General features: G+C 37.4%; 2 protein-coding genes across 4 annotated transcripts in view; one reads left to right on the forward strand and one right to left on the reverse strand.

The window, feature by feature from the left end:
- Nucleotides 1-12: 12 nt before the first annotated feature.
- harbi1 (harbinger transposase derived 1) lies at nucleotides 13-7282 on the forward strand. Of its 2 annotated transcripts, none has more exons than XM_058622443.1 (7): nucleotides 13-274; nucleotides 1155-1320; nucleotides 1614-1816; nucleotides 2802-2889; nucleotides 2992-3199; nucleotides 4508-4683; nucleotides 6128-7282. In XM_058622443.1, the coding sequence occupies exons 2-7, from the start codon at nucleotides 1156-1158 to the stop codon at nucleotides 6326-6328; spliced, it is 1041 nt and encodes a 346-aa protein (XP_058478426.1). In that variant the 5' UTR covers nucleotides 13-274; nucleotide 1155; the 3' UTR covers nucleotides 6329-7282. The 2 variants fall into 2 exon arrangements, with proteins under 2 accessions (XP_058478426.1, XP_058478425.1); XM_058622442.1 differs by having other exon boundaries at nucleotides 13-269.
- creb3l1 (cAMP responsive element binding protein 3-like 1) overlaps nucleotides 6408-27552 on the reverse strand; it is a 43043-nt gene continuing 21898 nt past the window's right edge. For both annotated transcript variants that reach the window (XM_058622441.1, XM_058622440.1), the window contains 10 exons: nucleotides 19670-19824; nucleotides 18869-18950; nucleotides 18342-18538; nucleotides 16664-16810; nucleotides 16030-16088; nucleotides 13992-14060; nucleotides 10123-10225; nucleotides 9313-9472; nucleotides 9026-9185; nucleotides 6408-8937 (listed from right to left, as the gene is read on the reverse strand). In XM_058622441.1, coding sequence (XP_058478424.1) covers nucleotides 8901-8937; nucleotides 9026-9185; nucleotides 9313-9472; nucleotides 10123-10225; nucleotides 13992-14060; nucleotides 16030-16088; nucleotides 16664-16810; nucleotides 18342-18538; nucleotides 18869-18950; nucleotides 19670-19824 — 1169 coding nt within the window. In that variant the 3' untranslated portion in view covers nucleotides 6408-8900. The remainder of the gene's footprint in view (nucleotides 8938-9025; nucleotides 9186-9312; nucleotides 9473-10122; nucleotides 10226-13991; nucleotides 14061-16029; nucleotides 16089-16663; nucleotides 16811-18341; nucleotides 18539-18868; nucleotides 18951-19669; nucleotides 19825-27552) is intronic.

A 27552-nucleotide genomic window follows, 5' to 3' on the forward strand; every position in this document is an offset into this window, starting at 1 on the left:
TTTCTGTACAGCACTTTCGCAGATGTATTTCTTTTTGCGCACACGCACACACGCAGATAAATATATATATAATATATAAATATGTATGTATAAACATGAAATTTGGACGATACTAACATGAAACAGATACGTACTGATATTTGAATATAAGTAAAGAAAACAGAAATTTGCACTAAACATGACGTCACGCTGTGTCGAATCGGCAAATGTGTGTTAACGGTTACGTGTCCCTGGGCTTTGTTTTGGTTGACAAATGCAGCATAACTTAGGTAAAGTAAGCACATTTTCTTAAATTGTATTCAAATGTGTCGTATTTTTTGAACAACGTGTAGTAATATGGATACATAAGTTTGAACAGTTTTTTGTCTACAAGCGCAGATTGCTGGAGCACAGCTGAATTGGCTCAGACACAAAGTAGCTAGCTAGCATGTGTTAGCTTCTCACTGATAAGCCTCAATTCAGTCTTTGTGGTCCTATTAATCTACCACAGTTCATAAGCAGGTCTGTATGAACGTGTATAACAGTAGACTGTATGACAGAATGCATGCAGGGAAATCGAAGCCTTCCACATTACTGCACCCAACAGATTAAATTTACAAGGATAGGCTGCAAACATTCTGATGTATCCAGATATAAATATAAACTATTCCGTCCAAGCATAAATCCAGCGACTGCTTATGATGTTGTGGTTGACTTTTTTGAAGAAGTATTGAACATAATGTTTTAAATAGTATTTTGCAATAATTCAACAAAACATTGTGATATAATTTTCCTCAATATCAATATAACAAAGGTTCAGTATGTATTTATATCATGTTTACACATTATATATGTACATATTTTATCAATTCATTACTTGACAACTACTTTGTACAAGTGTTTATTTTCTGACCCTAAAGAAGTTTGAAAAACACAATTAACTGGTTTCGCTAAGGAGTGAAACTCATTCTTTAGTCATGTGACATTCATTGCAATATCAACTGATTTAAAACTTTTTCAGATATCATGTTATGTTTTTGCTCATATTGTCCAGCCCTGGTTTTAAATGACAATTATCAAATATGATTTCTTTAAAACATGGCACAGAGATTTATGTAACAACAAACATGAAAAATCTAAATAATGCACTGATGTAAACATTTTATTACCCACAGCATGGCAATCTCTATAGCCATCTTGGATTGTGACCTACTTCTACATGGTCGAGGTCAAAAGACGCTGGACCGCTTTGACCTGGGCTCTGTGTCAGACAATGTCCTCCTCACACAGTTTGGCTTCCCCAGAGAGTTTATTCACTATCTGGTGGAATTACTAAGAGACGTGAGTGTGTCCTCATACTCGCTTTTGAATCATCTTCTTCTTTCAGCTTCTCCCTTTAGGGGTTGCCACAGCGGAGCATCTGCCTCACCTTGTCCCTTCCCCTGTGTCCTCTGCTGTTACACAAACTGTCCCCATGTCCTCCAAAACATTAATGAACCTTGTCTGAAGTCTTCCTCTTTTCCTCCTGGCTTGGAGCTCCATCACCAACATCCTTTGTCCAATATAATCACCCGTGAAAATGAACTCATGTCTCACATGTTTCACATGTCTACTACTCCTATGTCTCTTATTAGGATCTCTCTCGACGGACCCTGCGGTCCAGAGCCATCAGTCCTGAGGTCCAGGTGTTGGCTGCTTTGGGTTTTTACACTTCAGGCTCATACCAGACGTATATGGGAGATACTATAGGGATCAGCCAGGCCTCGATATCAAGATGTGTGTCAAATGTGACCAAAGCCCTGGTGAAGCAGGCTCCTCAGTTCATCACATTTAAAAGGTATGAACCCAAGGAAATAAATGATTAAATTATGATTAAGTAATTTATGCAACATTGTGGATGCCAAGTGGTGTAAAATACCACCAACAACAACCAAATAGTACATATCATGAATATTAAGCGAGAGAATGCAGGGTTCAAATATATTTAGCAAAAAAATAGCATTCCAAACTAATATTCTGTTAATCGAACGGATTAATCAAATCTGAAAACAATTATTAGTTGCAGCCCTATTTTGGCCAAAGCTTCATGTAGTTTCTGCATATTGGAGCTACCCAAATGGCACTACTTTTGTTAAAAGATGAAAAATAATTGCGGAAACACCTCAGTGCTAAGGCCCTAATAATAATGAAATAATAATTTGGACTGTATATCACCTTTCAACTTACCCAAGGCTGCATTACAGTGTAGGGAATAAACAAAACAGAATAAAAAGCAAGGTATATAAAGTAATGTATGGAATATTTGGGATAATGTTTGATGAGTTATTAAAAGCCTTTGTGAACAAGTGAGATTTGAGAAGGTTATTTTTGCAGCATTGCACCTTTTAGTGTGAAGAAAAATCCACCAAATTCCTCTTCTTGTTCCTTTGCAACGAATAAGTTTAACATGATATAAATATGATACTATACTGGCAATGATTAAAGGAAAAAGGTATCATTTCTATAGAGTGATAACTGTTACAGGTCCAGTGTGTTAAAATGTAGGTGAAATCATTTTTTCATTTGTCAGAAATTGTGGACAATGAATGATTCGTTGTTTTATATTCACATCAGTTGCCAGGTCACTCTCCATGGAGACAGACTTTTCAGACCACCATGTTTTTTGACGCTAACTAAAAGCTACTCGGGTTCAGCTGCAACATACAACTTCACATGCTGCTAAATTTAACACTCTCTATCTTTAATGGTGGAAAGTAATCAAACAACTTATATTTATTTATAAAGATAGTAACACTACAATTATAATGACGTTTACCTCACAGGGATCCCTCCAGCAGAGAACTGTCCTACCAGGAGTTTCAGAGAGTTGCAGGATTTCCAGAAGTTGAAGGCGTGCTGGACTGTGTTCAGGTTTGTTATATGACACTGTAATCACTTTCTTTTTAGTTGAATTGGAACGTGTGTGTGCTCTGTGCTGACCCCTGCCTCTCCTCCACGTCTGCTCCTCTTCAGGTCGCCATCAAAGCTCCAAATAGTGAAGACACGTCATATGTGAACAGGAGGGGGTTTCACTCTGTGGGCTGCCAGCTTGTGTGTGATGCTCGGGGATTGTTACTCAGTGCAGAGACCCACTGGCCCGGTGGACTCAAGGACACTGAAGTGCTGGAAAGATCCGCCATCTACAAACAGCTGCAGAACAACGAGAAAGGCTGGTTGCTGGGTGAGAGGACACAACACAACAATTCCAACACACACTTTCTATACTTTTAAGGATTGCAAACGATATCAATCATGAGAAAATCCATAAAGTAGTTAATGTCTGTAACATCTAATAGGACTGGGCATATTGATGTTACACCTATATCTTGACACGAGACAAGATATGTTATTAGATTTTGGATATTGTCATATCGTATTAAGATATCTGTTATGACCTTTTCTGGTTTTAAAGGCTGTTGCATTGATAATCATTATATTTATTATGTTGAATACATTTGTGGAATACACTCAATATGAAAATACATGGAATCAACAACAAAGTTACCTTAATTTCAAGCCTAATTATTTGTATTGCAGTGGAATTTGACCATATTTCATTGTTTCTAACACACAAAAGTATCCTTCATTTAATATTAAAAATCAAAAGAAATAAACCAGGTATTATCTGAAATGAAAGGTAATAACTCCATTTTAAGCAGGTAATACAGATCGTAAACAGTTGATCTTTTATTTTAGAGTGTATTTACAGCACAAAACTTTTAATGAGCCTAGAGAAACAACCTGTATTTTTGAAGTAGTAAATGAATAAATTCCAAGATATGTTTAGCAAATTAATTATCCCTTCATTTTATGTAGGGATGCACAGATACCACCTTTTTCTGATTGAAAACAGTTTTTAACACAGTCACTTTGACTGTGAACAAAATACAACGTTAGATACCATTGCCAACTGTTAAAACATTCACAGTCCGAGCAATTCCTTTATTTTTGCTGTAAAACATTTGGGTTTGACATCAAAAGATGAATATAGTAAGACAAGAGATCAGTATTTCAGCTTTTATGTCGAGGTATTTAAATCCAGATATGTTCAACAACTTACAAGATAGTCTCATTTGTAATGGAACACCACATTTTTAGGCAAGCAAAAGTATAGAAACATAATTTGATTCCAATAAATAATAGTTCATATTTAGTGGCAAACCCTTTGCTGTGCATTGTATTGGTGCTTTAGATACTACTTTTCGCCTCCTCTTATTTCAGCTCGCTTGAGGATACACAAAATGGTATTAGAGTAATTTTATGAATGCAAAAATATCAAATATGAGGGACGCGTTGGACCCAACGTATCAGTGCCTCTCTAATTTAATGCACATATCATACAAATCTTGATAAAACTGTTGGGAAAATTCAGCAAATTTGTTTGGGGACCAAAATAAATTCTCCCATGACCCATCTGTGGGTCCCGACCCAGACTTTGAGAACCACTGACTTGAGAGGTGACAAGTTAAAGGATTTTCCGTTTTCCCAGGTGACTGTCGATACCCCCTGAGGAAGTGGTTAATGACGCCGGTCACCAGCCCACAAACCCCGGCAGAGTTCCAGTATAATCTGGCCCACGCTGCCACTCATGAGATAGTGGACAGGACCTTCCGAGCCATCCAGACCAGATTCAGATGTTTAGACAGCACCAAAGGATACTTACAGGTACTCTCCTTTTATTAGGATTTCATTTAAAATTTTGAAATAACCCGAGATTTATTCTGGAATTGTTGAGCAAACGACTATTGTTAGGTATTATGATTGATGGAAATCGCATTAAAAATGAAAATATCGGAAAACAATTTCTGTATTAAACAAAGTGAAGGATACATTAGATGACAAATTATACATTATTATACAGTATATTCATTCATTTCTGCCCTTTAGTGACCATGACCCTTTAGATTGACAGTTATTATTTTCAACTTTATAATTATCATTGTACTTTCTTACTACTTGTATTACCAATATTAATCTGTTAAACTTTTGTTACTATCATTTAAACTCTGTTTTTAATAAATAAAGTTATTATTATTATTATATAATGCAATGATTGTGCCACATTTGACCTACTGTTCTGACGTACGAGGGAGTACTTGCAAAACATGTACTCATTCTATTTTCATTTCTCAAAAAAAACCATAAGAATAAAAACACAAATTTATCTATTCATTATAAATTAGTAGATTAAAATATTTTGTAAATCCTGTATAAAGCTCCTTAGAATATTTGTGTCTTCCAATTTTCAAAATGAAAATGTCAGAAATAATCAAATTAGAGCTCAAATGATGTAATGACGGAAAAGCTAAAATTGCATTAAAAAGATTAACTAAACATTATTAACTTTTAAATTTTAAAAAGCCTGGTTATATTTCACCAGAATTGATTGACTTATGTTCTGCTAGCAGGAACCCACGATGAGTCACTGAAATCATGCAACCATGAGTTAATAGTAACTATTAGTCAGTTAAAAGAAAAGCTGTCTGTACAATTAAAATGAATGGCCAAACTGAATTTATGGACATTTATCCACTTTTTTATGTTGTTGTAAATAGCTATGCAGTTTGTATTTTCCTTTCTTTTATCATATCACCAATGAGGGTGTTGTATAAAACATAATTGCTTATATTAAAAATAGTAATAACTGCTTTAAAATAGCAGAGAATGAGAAATGTATATCTTTACTTACTTTCTTTAATTCTTTCGCTTGAAAAGAACCAATAAAAATACCACCAAGCACCGGATCAATAAGCAATATCGAAAAAAGGAGTTGTTCCGGTTAAAATCTGAATGATACCCATCCCTAGTTGAGACAGGTAAATTATTTTTTGTAAAATATTATTGAATATTTGCCCTTTTCAGTTCATATTTTTGGGATTTTCTTTTTGTGTGTATTGTGTATTTGCTTTGTATGAGGAATGGAATAAAACATTAAATAGTCACTATGAGGATATGAGGACAGATGGTGTAAAGGAAGACACAAGGAATAGGGCAAGATGGAGGCAGACGATCCACTGAAGCTGAAAAAAGAATAATAATAATATAAACTCAACTATCTTTTGCATGTCATACCAGCATACAAATAGTTTCCCCTTATCTCCTTGTGAAGTATTCTCCGGAGAGGAGTTCGTCCATCCTGCTGGCCTGCTGTGTCCTCCACAACGCCTCCCTACAGTCTGGACTGGACGCCTGGACCATGGAGAGGACCGTCCCCCCCGAACAGCACGAGAGCCTAGAGCAGAGACCTGAGGAGCGAGACAGCCACGCAGAGGAGCTGAGAAAAGAACTCGTACTCGGACACTTCAGCTAAAATCCTGACTGGATCGTCACATCAATAAGGTCAAAGGAGGTCAAGACTGAGGAAAGACTGATTCAGGAAGGACACCGTGTTGCTGATGCAGTTTTTTAATATTTTGCTGTATTCTATTCTACTGGCTACACTAAGATAACATACTTATATATATTTATATCTATATATGTATACATATATCCACATATACATATATAGGTATAAAGGAACATGCACGGCTCTATACAACAAACCAAGACGACATTATATTCAAACACATTTCAAACAACTGAGCTCCTCAGAAAGTCCCAGATTATTCTCTGTGGAATTCTCTAGTGCCCTCTGTAGTCTGGAGACAACTATTCAAACTGTGTGAAGCTACTGTCATCCAGGTTTCTTTATGAGTGGGAAAAAAATCACCCTCTACTGTAATTTCTTTTAAACCCTTCCCCATTTTTCCCTCTCCATTCCACAGGTTTAAAGTCTTGGACTATGTGACAATACAAAAACAAGGCCCTTTATTTACAACATCTGCACATTAGGTTGTTGTTATTTATGTACACTGGTGCGCTGAGACTGTTTAAGGGATTAGAATGACCGAGTGGGTGAGCGAGTGGTCGCAGTCAAATGGTATTGACAGCATGAGAAACGCAAAATTTAATTGATAAAGAATTGTATTTCTGGTTGTTTTATAGTGAGCAACTTGAACTAGGACGTTTTAATTTGAAAGCAACACCATGACATTTTTTTGCAGAGCATTATTATTATTCTTGTTCTCACATTTTTTGAAAAGTGGTGATGAATTAAAAAAATAAAAAAAATAAAATGAAAATGTCATGGTGTCGCCTCAAATTGGAAAAAACTAATCTGTGTTTTAATTCCTGGAATGTTTTTGGTCCACTGATGGGCTTCATCAATATATACACACTTTCTACACACAGGAATAAATACAACATATGCACTGCTGTCGCATGAGCTCTTTCATATTCATGTTTTTAGCCGTTTTCTCAGCTGTTTAGTGGCTTTAAAATCAGTTTATACCATAAAAACAATCATATTTAATTATTCTCTTAATGTTTTTACAAGTTTGTTGGGAAAATAACATTAGTTGAAGGATAATAATTTTATATTTTTTTGGCATTTTTAAGAAAAAAATGGTTTTCATGCGACAGCAGCGAAACAGAGTCTCTGTATTACAGTTAAAAGACACAAAACAGATCATGTCAATCATGTTACAAAACCATGGAACATCATGTAAACTACACACCATCTCCTAAAACTTCACATCATCCTAAATGCCATAACACAACATTCATTTTTTTTCCGCATAAAATAAATATGCTCTTTTTTTTGATGCTCAGAATATATTATATAAGTTGTATTTTTGTGGGGTTTTACATTACATTATTTAGAAAAAAAAAAATGACATAACATAAACTAAGCTTTAAAAAAAAGTTCCCTTTTTTTGTTGCATAAATTAAATATGCTCTTTTTTTCGATGCTGCAAATATATTACAAATACAATTCTTTCATAATTCCATAAAAATATTTTTCGTGCTCACCCCGACCTCCGTGTGTGGACCCCACGTCAACACTCTTTCTCACCACAGGGAAAAATAACTTACAGCTATAGTGGCAAAAAATAGATATTAAAGTTTAAAAAGAGTTAATGAGAAGTGAAGTGAAAGGCACTTTGAAAATGGCACGTGTTTGTTTGGACTTTGGTTATGTGTTATGTGTACAGACACATTTTAAATGCACTGTTGTGGAGAAAAGAGTTCAAGCACTGAGGTGGTTATTCAATAAACGTTTTAAAGGTTAATTTCAACCTTTTCTTTGATTCAATAATTGAAAACAAATGTCTTTGGGTCATTTAACAATCTTTTTTTTTTAACTATTTTTTCCAAATTAATAAAAAAATATATATAGATGAGTTGATCATTCATATGAATATAAAACTGAAACCAATGGTGGGAATAAAACAAGTGGTTTTAAACATATGAAATTTACATTTCCCATGATGCTCCTTGCTAAATTTCAGGAGTGGCTAAAGTTGCTTGCAGCCAAAGGATTGTTGGTTCGAGTCCCTGTCAGGTTAAGGGCTGGGGTACCCAATCCCCATGGCCCATGGCTCATGGCTCAATGGACACTCTAAATGGACCGCAGCCATGAGGGGGGACACACATCAGTGCACTCCTGGTGCTGGTTCCAAACCCAGATAAAAGAGAGGGTTATGTCCAGCCGAAACAAACATATGCGCCCCCTAGAGACGGAGAAGCCAATAGACAAAAAAAAAAATCTTCATGGTTGTTTAAACTGGTTGGGTTTTTAAATTTACATTATATTTGACTGTATACAAATGGGAATTCTAATTATGAGTCCCTTTAAAATCAAGTCAAGTCAGACTGTTGAAGCAGAGAATTGAAGAAGAAGAAGAAGAAGAAGATGATGACGATGAAGGCTGATATTTTCAGTTTTCATCCTGGTGGATGTTGATTAGAAGACCTGGTGGTTTCCGGAATCCGGAGCTCTTTGGGGATGTTTTGTTGGGTCAGAGGTGACAGGTCATGGGAGGGAGGGGTCACAGAGTATGTCAGAAAAACTCGGAGGCTCCGTCTGGTTTTGTTTCTCTGAAGAACAGAAGAGAGGAAGTGAATGACAGAATATAGTTTGATAAAAGAGTGCGTAACATCAAACCATGCTGGTGTCGGTGCTTACCTGCGGTCTAACTCGGGCTTGGTCGTGTGGTTCCTGTGGGCATCAGCGGTGTAACGGCTCATCTGGATGTGGGCCTCTGACTGTGGCCTCTCCCCTTCTGTAGCTAAGCTCTCCTCCAATGGGGAGCCTTCGTTGTAGAAGAGCAGGCTGCGGGAACGGACTGTAACACGCAGCAAGCAAATCATGATTATGAAACACATTTGAAGTAATATTCTTCAACAAGCTGATTTTTGATTTTCTGACACCTTGCTTCTTCTCAAAAAATGGCATATGATTTCACAACCTACCCGCACTGGTGGTGTACAGATCCGCCGACGGCAGAGGAGGAGAGGAAGAGGAGGAGGAGGAGGAGGAGGAGACGGCGGAAGAAGTTTGGGTGAGGAAGGAGAGGGAAGAGAGACATGGGGAGAAGGAGCCTAACACCAGGACAAAACACACGGCCATCATCTGCGCAGGAAGAGAGTAAATAATCAGTTATGAAGATGTTATTATGGACAATTGTGTATTGAAATGTTAATAATTATTTACATAAATGCACATTAGTTATATAGGAAAAATATTGTTTTCCATCCTTTTTGTGACACTTATTGTTGTATTTGTGGTTGTTCTGTCCTCTACAGCAGCACTGGATGTCTTGTGTAATAGCAGCAGATTTTCATTAGGTTTGTGTCTGATATCGATACCAATATCACAAAATCAAGTATCTGCTAATGCCAATATCAGTCTGATAGTCATCTTACACCTTAATTCTCATGATTCTCCAATTGTGTAACAAATATTCTTCTCCCATAGAGAAGAAACAAACCACCCACAGCATGACTCAGCTAAAACACGGTTGATTTCTATTTACATTTTCACAATCTGTGCATAGTGAAGAATTCGATATCTAGGATTTTTGGATTGTATCGGATTTTACATTTTTTATCTGTCTGATATCCAATCCAATGATTTTCACCAGAGTATCGGAGTATTGTACGGAGTCATCCCTACTTTTCATTCATGTTTTTGTGTGTGTTTGTATTTGCTTGACAACACTTTTTTCTCTTAAATACCAAAAAAACAAGCTTCAGGACAACAACAACAACAAAATCATTTACCATGAGGCACGTTCCTGTCTGAGTTGAGGCCATTTTCGAGGAGCGGGAAACGACTTTCCCTGAAATCAACGACTGGAGCTTCTGGAGCTGCTGCAGCAGAGACCTGCAGAGAACCAGATGAGAGGAAATACAAGAATCTGTATTTTGGTTTTCAATTGCACTTCCAACAACATTACAGAAATCGCTATTAGAGTGTCTTCTCACACACTTCATGATTAAGAAAAAACCTGAAAATCATGGTACAGATCCTCATAGGAAAAATACTACATTGTCTGTATTAGCACTAACCTACCATGTTAAATTCTTGTTAAAACACTTTTAAAACATACACATACACACACACACGTATACATACACATATATATGTATATATATATATACATATATATATACATATATACATATACATATACATATATATAAATATATATATATATATACATATAAAAAATATATATATATATATCATTTTGAGGTACAGTAAATTACAGGCACAGTAAACTACAAGTACAGTAAACTACAAGTACAGTAAACTTCAGGTACAGTAAACTACAAGTACAGTAAACTACAGGCACAGTAAACTACAAGTACAGTAAACTTCAGGCACAATAAACTACAAGTACAGTAAACTTCATGCATAGTAAACTACAAGTACAGTAAACTTCAGGCACAGTAAAGTAGAAGTATATTGTGGTTAAGGTACAGTAAACATGAGGTACAATAATCTCCAGGTACAGTCAACTACAGAAAGCATGTCACTCGTATTAGTCAGTGAGCTGAAGAGCAGAGCGTGACAGCGCTGAACACATGAACCAGGTTTAAACACATATGTGTGATGATCAGTGGGATCTGGAGAGCAGGGTTCTGATGGTATGAGCTGTCAGGGGATGTAGCCACACACATTCACCACTGGGTGGCGACAGAGAAGCAGACAGTGTGACAGTGAGACTGAAGTGAGACATGAGTGCAGCTGTGAGTCAGACTGATGCTGGTCATTTTCATGCAAAATGCAATAAAGGGAGCATGTGTTGATACAAACCAGCACCGCTGTGCTCACAAAGGACTTTGATGTAAAAACCACTAATTTACTACTTCTGCTGCTTAAAATACACTCAGCTTCCAGAGGTTGTGGTGGTTCACTGTGTGCATTAAATCAACATACAGTTCCACTTCACTTCAGCTACAGGCTAACACCTTCCATTTTTTACATACTGCATTGTACATGCTGTTTTTATTTTAATTTTGCTCTAAGATTTAGTTGTTTTTTGCACTTGTTTTGCACCGACCAGAACAAATTCCTTACATTGTGTGAGCTACACCTGGCAATAAACCTGATTCTGATTTATACATAGTTAGCCCCTCTGTGGGCTTGTCATTTGTCTCTGGCTGAGACACATCTGTAAGGATTCTCTGAATCTAAATGCCAAAAATAACAACACTAGTGTGAGCAAAATCTACATTTTCTTACACACGCATTTAACACTGCATTTTGGGTTCATGGATGTTGTGAAGGAGGACACGAGGACAGCGGGTATTGACAGAAGAGGACATGAGGAATAGGACAAAAGATGAGGATCCGAAGAAAAAGAATAATGTTTATAACGCATCATAGAAGTGAAGTTAAGACTCTTTTTTGCAGCTAATAAAGCAAACAGGAAAAAACACGGAGAACAAAATGACCACTAATAACTGCATTTGGGCCTTTTTTAAGAACTCTGATCTTAAATTTAGTCCAGACATTTGGAGGCCTGTCTCCTCAGACCCACACATTCTCAGCCTGCTGCATGCTGACTCATGTCTTCCAACTTTTTTATTTGCCGACTCATTGTTCCTGCAGTTTAACATTCATTTTGTGTGTATGTGTGTGTGTGTGTGTGGGTAGAGGGTGGGGTGGTGGGTTTGCTTACCATGGATGAAAGCTGCTGTTAACTGGCAGCTTTAATGACAGGACTGATGCTGCCACAGACAGACCCCCCCCCCACACACACACAACCACGCCACACCCCACCCACTCCACTACAGCCTGGTTTCATATCGTTATAATAACACGGGGGGAAACAAATGAAAATGGGTGAGTCTACAGATAGATTTCTGTTTATACATCCAGAGCATAAATACTAGTATGTAGAAGGTGCTTTTGTTCTTTGAAACACCACATGGCTGAAGCTCTTTCAGTTGCAGTTATAATAATCATTATCGCTCCAGCACTGATTAAAGAAGAATGAGTCAGTTAGTGCAGCAGTGCTGCAGTACAGACCATTCATATTCACATCACACTGAAGCCTCTACAGCCTGTGTTTCCACTGAGGAGAAAAGATTGTTAACTGCTTATGGTTATGGTTAGGTATAAGGTTTTGTTTAGGTTGTCTAAATGAATGGAAGCTATGAAATATTGCTGCACAAACCTGTGTGAGGACCAAAAAATGAAAAAGAGAAACTACAGAAAGTGAGGATATTTGACTGGTCCTCACTGTCACACCGCGAAAGGGCTTTTTTGGTTTTAGGGTTAGAATTTGGGGAAAAAAGATTATTGAGTACAAATAAATATTAGGGTTGGAAGGGCTGGGGAATTCCTGGTCAATTTCGTCATCGTATTCCAGGTAGCTAGCTCCATGGTAAGCTCCATGGTAACTTTAACGCCCACAGATCACAAATCTACCTCATATCACCAAACCTTACTTGACTTTATGTTGAATTTGGGCTCAAATGTGTGGATTCAATAGTTCAGGTTTCTAGAAATGATCTGTGATGTGCATGTAGGGGGTGTGGCCTCAATAGCCCTGCAGTAAGTAGTGTGCTATGTGCCTGTGATTGAGGAATAGCACTGATATTCAACTGCATTTACATAAAATCTGATTGTTTTAGCCAACTATATTTAAGTTCCTAACTTTGAAACATGAACATTTCCATAAATTCCTGTTAAAAAAAGTTTCCGATTTAGAAAATTCCAGACAGTTATACAAATGTTGTCCCTGTGGATAAAGCAAATGCAAATGCTTCCAAATGAAATAATAGTGAATTACATTTTTGTGATCCAGAATACCATTGTTGGTAAACCGGTAATCTGGATATGCTTAAAACTCCAGCTGCAGTCTAAACAAGGCCTTTGAGAACAGGCTACTAATGTTAGCTAATTTACAGAAACAGGCCAGAGCGAGTCTTCAAATTACGAGCAATGTTTGAACTTGGAGTCTGACTGTCTCGCATTCAGCACTTCACAGTTTTCCTTCGCATTTGTAGTTTTTGAAGCAACTCCACTCCATGAGTTCTCGTCTGTGTATTTGTTTATTTGGAGTCATTTTATGAATATTACAAAATTCTTTGCTTCAGGCTAACATTCCTCTCCGCTCCGAATGTCTTGTAGTGATCAAATACAAGAAGTTCCTTGTGGGTGTGATCACACTGAAAATGACCAATCATAAGACGGCCAGTGCCCTCCTTGGTCTAACTATCAAATGTCTGGTCGACTCATGTGAGCAGATTTCACTTGTGAGTGCGCGTGGTGCACACTGCACACACTGCACGTTAGTATCTGTGCGTGTGCAGTAATATTATTTGCTCGTGAGCATGTTTTACTGTTCTCACGCCATAGGTGTGTTTCGCTGTGAAAAAACATGAGATAGCAGGGGGCTTGACTGACAGAGCACTCATCATCCAATCATGACAGTGACATTCCCAGTTTGCGATTGCATACCGAGTAATGTATTTTATCTTTAAACTGAAAACTGAAAACACAACCAAGTCATTCAAGGCATCAGAGACTTCAACTTTCATGTCCAAGTCTTGTCACAAATCACCAGTGACTCCGGTCGACTCAAGTCCAAAGACTTGAGACTGTGTGTGTGTGTGTGTGTGTGTGTGAGCCTCACCTGTTGGCTGTCTCCAGGTTTTCTACTTTTCGCCATAGGTCACTGTTTTCTGACGTGTAGCTCTCCACCCTGACGTACACACACACATAAACATTATGTTTTAAGACACACAAGTATTTACCGATCATCTGGTCCAATATTTCCACATCACTCCCAAATACTAAATCCTACCAAGTTGAAATGATTATCTAACTTTTCCTATGAAAAGTGTAGCACCACTAACAAGTTGATATCTTAATGACTTTCTGCCCTTAAAACCCACTGATATTCCCATTATCCTTGGAACATTCAGACATTAGATGAGGACTGTGTCACATTTTATAAAAGTGTTACTAAAGTGATGGAAACACAACCATAATGGAGAATACAGAATATACAGTCTTCACATTTTGCACTTTAATAGGTTTTCCCAACATTTACTAATGCAGTGTTTCCCAAACTTTCTGTATGGGGGCCCACTCCTTAAAGATGGCAAAATATTTTAACCAAAATCACAACATTAATCATGGCAAGAGCAAATTTGTGCATAATTTGGCAACTCATTTACAGCCATATCAACTTAACTGTATGCATTTTTATTTAACAATATACACATAAATAATAAAGCTACTATGTTTGGGGACTAGGGCTGAACAATTTTGAATAAATATGTAATTGCGATTATTTTGACAGGAATGGCAATTTCGATATGATTTGTGTTATTCTCATTTTATTTACATTTTTACATGATTACTGTATGATATTTGTGCAGATCTGTGAGAAACAAAGACATTCTCTTCAGCCTGTAGAATAAGATGTGTAAAGGTCAAGACAATAATTAGACTAAAATTATATTTTGGCTTTGACAATATATAATATGTACGTATAAATATTGCGATTTGATTTATTGTCCCGTGACCCATCTGGGGGTCCTGATCCAGTGTTTGAGAACCCCTGTAATAAGGACTCTGGATCTGCTTACTTCACAGAATGTGACCATTTGATTTCTGAGACATTTGGTGAATTTTGATTTTAATATTTTTATATTTTGAATAAAAATACACAGATGAAAGGGAGAAGGGAGGGTGTTTTTTTTAACCTTGAAAGCCTTTAAATGTGCTTTATAAGTCAAAATGTTCATTATCATTATTATAATTATTATGAGAGATTCCCTGCTCCAGACTATCTTGTTCTTTATCTCCCTCTCTGTCATCTCTGCTAATCCCACTGATCTCCCTTACTTATCATTTCAGCATCTTTGCTATTCTCTTGCTCACTTTCTAATCCTCCTCATCTCTTCTCTGGTTGGAAATCATTCCCTCTGTAAAGTCCTCATGCTGTTTCCTTTTCTTAAAGGTCATCCACTAATTATGTCCTTGCATCCACAGATGAAACACAAACACAAAGAGAGTATAAAGAGAAGGATTTGTGTTAGCACACACCTCTGTTCTCTTGACTCACTTCTCTTTCTCTACCCTTACAGGATTAATAGGACATTTTGCTTTCACCAGTATGAACCTCTCTTTGTACCTAACATGTCAAATGACTGTGCTGATTAACATTTTTGTGATGAAAGCAACATAAATACAGGCCCACATTTTCATCTCTGTGACCCATGTGCTCAGCAGGTTATTGGAGATCTGCCACAGCAAGGAACGGCCAGAATCAGAAAGAAAAAGACAGCAAAGGAGGAGAAAAGGAGTTTCTGTTGACTTGTGATGTTCTTTCATGCTTTAGATGTAGAGAGAGAAGGTGAACTTCACAGAAACATGGCTTTGCTCATGTGCTGCCACACTCAGCTCTGATCCAGTCAGGAAAACTATCGAGACGAGGGCAGACGGACACCGACACAAAGATCCATATCTCATGATGGGTCTTTTACCAATGCTTTTTTTTTGCCCCCTGACCAGACTTGACGCTCATGTGGTCCCCAGATTATTTGAGTTTGAGACCCCTGATTTAAGTAGACGAGAAAACAAAATGTTTGAAAAAGACTGATAGATACAAAGGTGAACCAACAGGAGCGGAAAAGGACAATTTTTTTATTTCCAAGCCTTACTTTTTCTCCAGACATTCCACATACTCCTTCTTCTTCCTCCGACTCTCCTGAGCTGAGATCTGGGGGAAAACACAGACAAACATTAATATCTTCATTCTTTTCTTTTTGAGTATGAATGGGTATGAAAGATGTGTGATTGCATAGCACTGAATATGTGCAGCTTTGAGTCGTCATCGAGACTAGAAAAGTGCTATATATAATATATTTATTACTGTATTAATAACGTATCTATTTACCTATACTGTATAAATACAGACCTTTTACAGTCTAGCATTTGTGTAATGTAAAGACATGGCAATAGAAAAAACACAAATGTACTCTTGGTGAGATTTATGTTTTTAATTGCGTCAGGTAAATGAAGAATCTAAAGGTTTTAATTTGACAATTTCACAAATCAGGCTATAACTGATTTACGTTTTAAAAAGGTTTTATTTTTACGTGGAAGCGATTAAGTACATAGGTGTGATGCTCCTGTAGGCTACTTTGGTGAAACAGAGTTTTATAAACTGCATCAGAGTAAATTCAGCTTAGCTCCACCTTTTTCAGCTCTGATCTGAGTCACCGACTCTGGACAGTGACTCAGATGCTGAGTCCAGCTGTGAAAATGAACCCAGGGAAAAGGTGCAGTGTTTACCTTATTTTTAATCTTCCGCCGGACTCTCTTCAGTGCCTTCTCTTCACTCTTGGTGAGTGGAAGTTTGTTGGGTACTGGGTAACCCTCAGCAACCAGTGTCCTTTTCTCTTCTTCTGTCAGCATGAGAGGTCCTGAACCCTGCAGCTTCTGCACATTTCAACAGAATATTTAGAGCAGTGGTTCTCAAACTTTTTATACCAAGTACCACCTGAGAAAATATTCACCTCTCTAAGTAACACCATTTTTGCCAATGTGAAAATGCAGTGGTGTAAATAGGCCGAAGCAGATTTATTCCTAATAAGATAATTTCATCATTCTCCTCTTCCTCACATATACTTCAGACACTGGCATAGAAATGTTATATTAAGATGGAGCGAGAAACAAGGTGACAATAATTATTGATATTTAATGTATTATAATTTTTGTGTAATTTTTTCATTTTCTACACACTCTATGGCACTCTGTCGAAACCCCTCAGCTCCACTCTGATCACATACCCTACAGGTACCACCAGAGGAAGTTTGTGTACCACTAGTGGAACATGTACCACAGTTTGAGAACCATTAGAGTAATATAATTTATTTTAGGGCATGGATGTTAAACTCAATTACAGAAGGGGCTGAAATCAAAAGTTCATCTGTCCAAGTCGAGGGCCAGATGATGTCAAATCATATACAATTCAGAATGAATTTATAGATTAAATGAAGAAACAATTCAGTTATCAAATTTGAAAATAAAGATGTTAAAATAGTTTATTTAATTTACCCAATGGAATCGCCTCAGAGGGGCTAAATATCAACATTGGACTACTGTTTCAAAGTTATATACACTTATATACACATCAATCAGAGTACACACAAATGGCAAATATTGTGAAGTAAATCATTTATGAATGATTTTCCACTGAAATCAGCAGTATAGTAATTAAATTTCCATCTTTCTGAGCTGACTTCCTCTGCTGTACAGCACGTACAGTACAGGCCTGAATATTTTTTACTGGATGCATAAAGCTAAAAGAGAGACATTGAATATGGTCATAAGGAATTGCCTTATTGCGCAGGACTGAATATACGTCACATGTTAGAGGACTGAAAGCTGCTGAATCGGAACATCAAACACTGTTTCACTAAAATTGTGATATATTCAACAAATGATAGGACTGATTCACCCAAGAAAGGTTGCTGGTGCTTCTCAACTTCTCTACACAATATCAGACAATTTAATAAATGTAAACTAAAAATGTAGAAGTCTGTACCATTGATTTTTTGTTGTTGTTGATGACGGACATACTCCGTCAAGCAATACTATCAGACCTGACTGAGGGAGCGTTTGTGTGTATACAGCAGCAGCAAAGGGGCAGGTGGGGACAAGAAGTATTTATCTTGTCAATCTGATGTATTACTTTTTGAGCAGTAAATTTGTGGAAAATTCTTTGTGTTTGCAGTAGTCTCACATTACTAGCTCAATGTTGCTGTTGCCTTCATCTGTCTTGAAATAAAATTAATCACTTGAATGTAGCTGGAGAGCTTAACAGACAGGACATTTACACGAGGGAAAAAAAAACAGTGTAGCTCCACTTAACTGTGCATCGACATGTTATTATAGTAATATTAGGTCAAAATAAGATAATCCTTTTTATTTACTCCCTGACAGCCTTACAATCTGCTCTTGTACTCACATGTGGTGCAGTGAGGAGCGGCGAAGAGGAGATGGCTGAGGAGGAGGAGGAGGAGGAAGAGGCACGACCTCCTGGCCTCTGCTGTGGCTGAGGTGAGGACGGCGGCAGGGGGAGATGAGGCGAGGAGGGAGGGAGGGAGCCGTCGCTGTCACCGTGGTTACTGCTAGGAGGGGTGGGTGGGAGCTGGAGAGCATCATCTGTGGAGGGTGAGAGGGTTGAGTGAGACTGTTTTCTGTGCAAATGTGAAAAAATTATTTGTAGATGCAGTTTGTCATTAGTTTAAAGTCCGGGCATTAACGCTGCCTGAGGAGACAAATTCAGGCAAATTTAATCCCTGATATACAGTATATGTTATTGGCTCTGTTTTTAGGATGAGTTAAGATTTCATTTGACCTGGGTGTTCAGCATCTATGTGAGAAAAAGGTTGGTAAATGTGTGACTGACTGTCAAACATTTGAATTTTTTGATCATGAGCTTTTAAATTGTGTCTCCAGTGTAAAGTGTGGTTGTGTTTATGCTGCATGTACCACTGGGCACGCTGAGATACTGTCCACTCTCCCTGGGTTCATCTTTTATTGCCACAGGCTTCACTTCATCTTGACTGTGCTCCTGCAAACACAATACACACACACAAACAATAGTGAAACTGATTAACACACTGCTTTTGAATAGAGAGGGCATTGAACATTCCATTAATTTCATAAATTTCATAAATTTGTTTGATGATAAAACGGTAATCAGGAAATGTGACTTGCATTTATATTAAAAGTATATGATTGCAATGATGACTTCCTAATTTGCAGTCCATCTATTACCACAAGGTGGCAGCAGCAAGCATTTAGTTCGTGAATTGCTTGTGTATACGTGGAAATTATGAAATCTAGCTTTTTTGTGTGTATTTTAAATGCTTCTCATTACCTTAGCTCAACACACTGTGAACCCTGCATACATTTCACTTGCTCTCATGCGGCATAGTTTTGATTATTCAAATATTTGATGAATATTCATTCATCAATTATCAATCGCTTTATCCTCCACATGAGGGTCACACCCTGGATAGATTGCCAGTCCATCGCAGGGCCAATATACAGAGATGAACACTAACACCTGCGGTCAATTTAGAGTGTATATTTAAGCACATGAGGAGAGAAGGCCTGAACCGGGATGTAAACCCGCAGCCTTCTTGTTGCAAGGCAACAGTTGCTATCCATCGTGTGGCCCCCCGCTCAATATTTGTATTGCATTTTTGCTTGAAATGCCCATCCCTACTGTTTAACTGATAACAAAACCTGTACAGCATGTCAAGTGTTGTGGATGCGGATGCTAACCGTATGTTTCCAAGTTGATCCTCTGTGTGGGGGGGCAGGGTTTAATATGAGAGGCGGACCTTCCAAAGGCTGAGGATCTAATCTTTGACCCACATCGGGTTCCTCCTGCTTCACCAAGATGGCCGACAGGTCCTGATTGAAGCTCCATTCAAACTCTTAAAAGAAAGACAGAATACCATATTATATTATGATAAATCTCTATTGCTAAAAGGTCATGGTCAAGTGAAAAGGGGACGAGGCTTGTAACCGGATGATTGCCAGTCCCCACAAATCCCCACCAGGTCAAAAGGCTGGGGAATTGTCCTAGAAGAGGATGGGTTTAAAAAAAACACCAAAAAAAACAGCTCTGCGGCACCAATAATCCAGTTATGAACGCTTTATTTTTAAGAATTTGGTCTTGGTCACAAAATACAGGAATTATGTTAAGACATCTGCCATTACGGCCATGAAAACACACACCTCACTGTATACAATATAGATTTTTGATAACTGAAATACAACTGGTGACTAACTTTAGATAAAAACTGTGTTCCTCTTCAGGGAGGCTTTGCTGTAGGTCTTTTCAATGGGAAATAACTAGATACTTATAAATCACACTTTCAAAGAGCGTCCACAAATCATGTGAGCACTTCCTGACGAGGCTGGTTATTACATACTGCTGGACGATGGCGCTCTGGCAACTGCGCTGCATAATTAGTCTTCAGGGAGTATGTGTCTACCCTGAAATAAAATAAAAAGATGGGCTGAACCAGCAGCACATCCCTGGTATTCATTCTGAGAAAAGAAACTGTTGTAGCCTTTTAAAAAACAGTACGGTTTTTAAGGCGGATCACCAAAACACAATGACGATATATTTCTAAAAGCATCATCACAGGTCTAACATTGTTTGGTCTACTCTGACCTGCATTGAGTATTTTTAGGAACATAAGTCAGTGCTCATTCTGGTGTATTTAGTGGCGAAGATGATGAAGAGGCTGGTGAAGAGGTGTAGAGGTCTCACATCATTATAATTCTTCATCAAAAAATGCCAGACAATGTTTGTCCAGAAAATACATTGTACCATGAGTTACAAGAAAAACACATAATTTTATTCCAATGAATCAAAGCGGTTAACGTGACAAAATAACGAATATTCAACAATAAAAATATATATATATATATATTACATCGATGTATTCTTAGTGACACAGTGTAGGATTCCAACCTTCATATAATGTCTCCAAGATAGTAATGGTACAGCAACTTATAACAGGGTCACCTCTGTCAAAACCTGAGCAGGTCTGCATCAGCTGCATTGGCACTATGTAACTTCTAGTTCCAGGTCCAAGCCACCAAAGAACTACAAGATTCTACTTTATGGCATATGTCACGTTTATTACACAAGTATAAAGCGTTTGTGCTTACTGTGTGTAAGGCCATGGATTCAGTTTTGTTTTTAATAACTTGAAAAATACAACAATGTACTGTAATGTGCATATAAAGTGCTACACCATAGGATGCTGTTCCTGGTCTGAAGACATGGTTGTTTGTACGTTAGAAGCTTCAGAGTTCACAGGTATTGTTGGCTTGTTAACAAATGCACACGTTTTATGACATTTGTAACAAACAATACTGACAACCTAAGAGCAAATTCTACTAACAGTTCTAATCAACTGTCTTCCTTCACACCATCCATGAATCTTCTCTGAGGTCTTCCTCTTTTCCTCCTGCCCTGCAGCTCCATCTTCAACATGCTTTGTCCAATATAATCACTATCCCTCCTCTGCACATACATTCTCAACCTTGACTATCTTGACTTTATCTCCAAACCGTTCAACCTGAGCTGTCCCTCAAATGTGATCATTCCTAATCCTGTCCATCTTGGTCACTCATATTCAGCATATTCAGCTCTGCCACACTCCAACACACACATATAAAAGATTCATTTGGATACATCTCAATGTGTTGTAACAACATCTGACTGAAAACTCACCCAGCAACATGGACAGACCAAGTCATAATTTCATGTCTTTTTCCTTCTAGGTTTTTGTATTTAACATCTTGTACTTCTATTTGCCATGCAAACAATTCATCATGCACCTTAGCAGAGTCTTCTGCAGTTCCTTTGTACAATGACGATAGAGGCCTTTTATTCTATTTAGAAATACATTTTCTTTCTTGAAATATAAGCCAGTGGCCATTAATAGATATTTATCTGTGTTTTAAATGTTAAAACTCATTTGCTTCTCAGATAATACATGCAAAAAAATTTAAATAAATCAGTGTGCTTTCTTTTTTTTTTAGTTTTGTCGAAGGGACACTGATGAAAATGTTCTACTCTGCTTCTATTAAGTATTTGTCTTGTTTGAATATTATATGTTGGTTTGGACATCTTAAAAAAACCAAAGGTCAAGCAAATGTAGCACTAAAACATATATATTGATTTCTTTATTCCATGTGCAATTATTGCTCTTAATAAACATTTAAACCATGGCATTCTGTTTCTGATTTCCTGTCCTTAAACTATTTAACAGTAGGTGATACGGGACAGACTCTCTCTCTATATTTCATACATGAACTTCACTGTCGAGTCCAACTTTCTATATTGGGCTAAGGAAAGCCTTGACTCCGACACAGCTTGGTAACCAATGTGCAAATCACCACTGGACTTCTTGAAAAGCTTGTTACAGGAAAGGATTTATCCCACTGCTGCGGGAGGACACAGTGAATGTCTCAGCCCTGGGAAGAGATGGTCATGCCTCTTTGAGGATCTCTCACCAAAGACGATTACAGAGTTAGCTCGGTAAACTGCACTGAGGAAAGATGAACAGCTGGTTTTTCTGCAGCTCCAGACTTCACACAGTCACAATTAAACTCACCTTTGAGAGACGCTTTTCTAGTCTTGATGACCCCTCAAAACTGCTTTACACTGCAGATTTGCAATTCACCAATTTGGGAATCAAACCCACAACCCCACTGATCCCACTACTACTTCTACAACTGCCTGGGAAGGCTGGTGTGTGATGCCACCTGTGGCCTCAAACTTATAACATAATTATCATTATCTGTAATGATTTAAACGTGTATGACGGTCTAGCATCACCTGCAGCATGATCAAAATGAATGACTTCTCAGAGTGTGAGATGCGCCCCCCAGAGGGTAACAGAGACATGACAACCTGAAAGCGGTCAGTGAATTGTGTCTTTGATGTGGAGAGGAAGCATGTACTCCCAGAGCAGAGGGCTGAGGGGAATCTCCTTCCCCTCACCACATCCTTAAGTACAGATCTAGACTCAAAACCAAGTATAATTTCAGAGTGGCACTATCAAGCCTGCAGCCCAGTTCTGAAAATGCAACAGACACATTGGAGCAAGTAAAACAGTGACTCAAACTGACTGAATATCTGCATATGTTTGGTACAAATTATTTTCCACATGGTCTGTAGAGATAAAGGAGGTTTGTTGAGGTGGAGGGTTAGAAATATGTTTTCCTTTCCAGAAAGTTTGTGAACCACTAGTCTAAAGAAAGATACAACCAAATTGCATAATGGTAAATGTAGAATATAGAGCCAGCCTATTCAAACGGTGGCCCTAAAAGCAGTCCTACAAAGACGCTTATGTAAATTCCTACACTAGCACTGACCATGAATGCAACACTCTGTGTAGCCAGATAGTTTTATAGCATTTAAAGCTGTTTTTTATTCTGTTAAATGCACTTTGAGATGTATTTTATTATATTAGAGAAACAAATGCTGTTGAAATGCAGGTCAAATATGCAAACACATTTGTGTACATAAATGTAATTTTTGGTGTACCTTTCTAAATTTCTACGAAAGTTGCAATTGAATAGTCCTGATCTAGAGTGTATGATGCTTCACATGTACTCTTGAATAAAAGTACAGATGCTGCAATTTATTAAGTTTTCAGGAAGTGCAACTCAATGTTTTTACGTCTGCATCATTGCATCAAATATAAATTGAAATTATCTTTTTTTTGTGTTTTGTTTTAATTAAAATCCGGGGTGTACCGATACTGATACCAGTATCATGTATCAGCCTGCCCTCATCTACTTGTATTTGTTAAACTACTCTGATAATGCTGCACCCAATACCACTTTATGTCCACCACTTCACCTTTGCTGAGCAGGTGTGCGGCAAAAAGCGGATGTGAGTGGTTTGGAAATGCTTTAAGACAAGCAATGGCGATAAAATGAAAGCAGATTGTAACCTGTGCTCTGCTGGAGAGGAGGAGGAGAAAAGTAGCTCCTTCAACATTTGATAAAACATCTAAAGACCCAACATGATGCACAACAAAGGCTATCTTCTTAGTTGTTCAACAAATCTCTATTTAAAAAAAAAAGGAAATAAAAGCTGAAATAATGATCTCTCGTCTTTTGATGTCAAACCCAAATGTTTTACAGCTAAAATTAAAGGGGTAGCTACGTCAACTCACTGTTCCAATAATTTTGGTTGAGACTGTAAAAGCAACAGTAGTATTAGTATTATTACGTACTCAGTATCAGCAAGTACTCAAAGTAATTGTACTTGTACCTAGTCAGAACAAAGTGGTATCAGTGTATCCCAAAATCCCAACAAAGTAATGTTCAGCAGTGTTTCTATGGATGCTTTCCATGAATGTTTTTCAAAGTGTATAACAGTGTAACAGTCCACATTTCTGCTAATGTGAGTGCTTTTATAGTTATAGTATACTATCATTTTGACCTTTAACACTTTAGTGAAAACTTGACATAACTTGTAACTATGTCATTTTATTTAAAAATGTCTATTCTATAAAACACGAACATGAGACAAGACACTTTGATGTCTGTGACAACACACAAAATGGTGTATGGAACGAGAGCAGCGAAAGTTTATAAGCCATGTGTGTGTGTGTGTGTGTGTGTGTGTGTGTGTGTGTGTGTGTGTGTGTGTGTGTGGGCGCATACATGATTTTTATCACCCCACGGTTTCCGGGCAACATCGTGCTGGTTAAGCGCTCTGAGTTTACAAGCTGTGTGCGTGTTGGGCCTGAAGCAGAGGGGGGTGGACGTGTGTGTCCATTAAAGAGCTGGTAGATTGTCTCATTATTAGCTACAAACATACACTGTAATCAATTACAGAGATAAACACAGACCTAAAGCGAGGTTATTGGTATTAGCTATACATATTCCAGTTAACTCTTTGATTTTAAGCGTAACTTTCATCTACCATGTGGACAAGCATGAACTTGCTCTTAGTCACGTGGTCAGAGAACTTCGTAGTAATTTTCTCTTTAATCAAATGAGTAATAAATCATCATTACAGACATGTTTGGCATGTCACAGCAGTAACTGACAACATTAAAACAGGGCTGCAATGATTCGCCAACTTTGTAGACAAAAATTGATAATAAAATTAGTTGCAGACAAATTTAATTGTGGATAATTGTTGCTGACGTCATCAAACAGGTTTTTCTGTGTTCTTGAACAAAAACTAGGCCAAAATGGTAAGATAAGTTCATCTATTAGAGATGCGCGGTTGACAGTTACAACCGCGGATATTACAGCTCATCCGCTCATCTCTATCACCTATTTTACTTTTACTGCTGTTGGATTTTATTTGTGATTGGATCAGCGTGATTGATCTCTTTTTGTTTCGTTTAGTTGTTGGTCACTGCTTTGATGGTCAATATTGGACATTACAGCCATGTTTTTGAGCCTAAAATTAAGTAGTACAGTGTAGAATAGTTTCCATCCTCCACATTGCTGCTGTTGCTGCTGCTGTAAAAAAAAAAGGCAGACAATTCGACAAAAATTCAACACGTGGGCCTCGACAATTGACTCTCAGAATGCCGTGTCGTTCCCATCTCTAATCGCTACCTTCTGGCTATCTTTGCTGGGAGTCGCACATGCAGTGAACAGCGGGAGATGCCAAGGAGCGACATGGCTGCTGCTGATCTAACACCGAAAATATCAAAAGTATGGGACCAGTTGGAGTTCTGGACGATGTGGACATGACTTGGAAAGATATTTAGCTTCTTAGCTAACTAGCTAGCTAGCTAGCAATATATAAATGGAATTGTCTTGGCTTTTAACATTAATGTTACTGAAGTGCTAAAGAAAAAAGCGATCTTTTGAAAAACTGTGTGTTATTTAACTTCACAGAATAAAGTTACAACCAAGCAGTATGTTTTAGCTGTGTTTCCAAGTGGAACAGTTTGGTACAATCCGGTACATCACTTTTTGCATTCCTATTAGGAATAGTACCAACATGGTTTGGGAAAAGGACATGGTTAGTTTTCTGCAAAGGTAACAGACGTTATCTGTGATAATCATCATATTTATTATGTGGAATAAATTAGTCAAATACACTAAATATGATATATATACTGTATATTGACAAAGAAATGCATTGACAAAATTACATTACACTAAAGCCAACGAAATAAACCAGGTATTATCTATCTGTATTTTAAGTACGTAATACAGATCATAAACAGTAGATGTTTTATTTTAGAGTGTATTTACAGTGTATTGTCACTGTCCTTTGAAAAGCACAAACATATCAAAAGAAAACTTTTCATGAGCCCAGAGAAAAAACCTGTGTGCAGCTTTAGATATTTTTATGCTATATATAGCATAAGATAATATCTAAATATTATCTATAAGCCATTTTTCCTAGCCATACATGTTGATTTTATGTATATTGTGACATATATTGATATCAAAAGATGTAAAAAAAGTGTACTGTGATTGCCCAAAATCGCCCAGCCCTAAATTAAATGTATGTTGAGCTGGATTTCAGTTTGTGATTAATTCACTAAATATGACTGTTGATGTCATTTAATCAGTGCTAGGACTGCATTGTCAAGAGTGTACTTCCCTGTAACATCCAGGATAATATCTGTGCCAAAAGCCCCAAAAGACAAAATAGCTGCAATTTCTCACATATAAAAAAAAAAAAAAAATCAGAACCACATGTTAAATTAGTTAAAGTGCTGCCGTAGCATGGAACACCTTAATGAAATAATAACATGCAGTGTCAAGTATCTGATTCACATGCTGGGGAGACACAATGTACACATAGTGTGATATTAACTGCAGTAGCCACCTCTTCACTTTTTTTTTTATTTTACTGCCAATCATTTTACATACACTTCCTGAATTTAATTTTTGGGGCGGATCGCTCATATCCTCACACAGTACATCCTCTCTGTTAGCTCCTCAGAAGTCTCTCCTAATGAGGCCAGACCTGCGGAGCCTTGTTAAAACTCCTGCCTTCTTTAGGCCGTGAATTGATTGGAAGTGTTCTACGCCTAATCCTTTAATGAGTAGCAGAAGTTGTGAGCTGTTAGCCTGTGAGGAGCAGAAATGTCCTGTGCATCAGACAGATGTGACAGATGTACAATACAATATGTTAATCCTCATAAATATTATACACGTTATTGTGTATTTTCTTGCCTATGCTTGTTTTAATGTATGAAAAGTGTTTGTTTGAGCCCCTTTAAAAGTATAATATAAACAAAATGTATTATAATAATAACAATAGTATAATAATGAAAAGAATTGTACGCTATATAGTATAGGTATAATTTTAACAATTTAAAGATTGAATTTTACTTAAAATACAAGCTCAGCAGAAAAACAACAACGATCTTTTGTAATTTACAATGTGACGTGACACACAGTGTATATGTGCAGGGGGTTATAGTAATGAGTAATAAAGTTGAATCATTTAATAAAATCTCTTTAGGTGTGGGATTAGCGTAAAGTATGTTTACTGGAAACAAAGAAAGTCTGTCTGTGAAAGTAACACGGTGCAGGAAAAACTATGACAGCGTTAAAGAGAGGAAAGATCTTTGATCTCAGTGTGAGTGGCAGTAAAACACACAGGCACTCTTTAAATGAATGAGAGCAAGAGAGGAGGT

The sequence above is a fragment of the Solea solea genome, chromosome 2 (genome assembly GCF_958295425.1).
Source record: "Solea solea chromosome 2, fSolSol10.1, whole genome shotgun sequence".
NCBI classification, from domain to species: Eukaryota; Metazoa; Chordata; class Actinopteri; order Pleuronectiformes; family Soleidae; genus Solea; species Solea solea.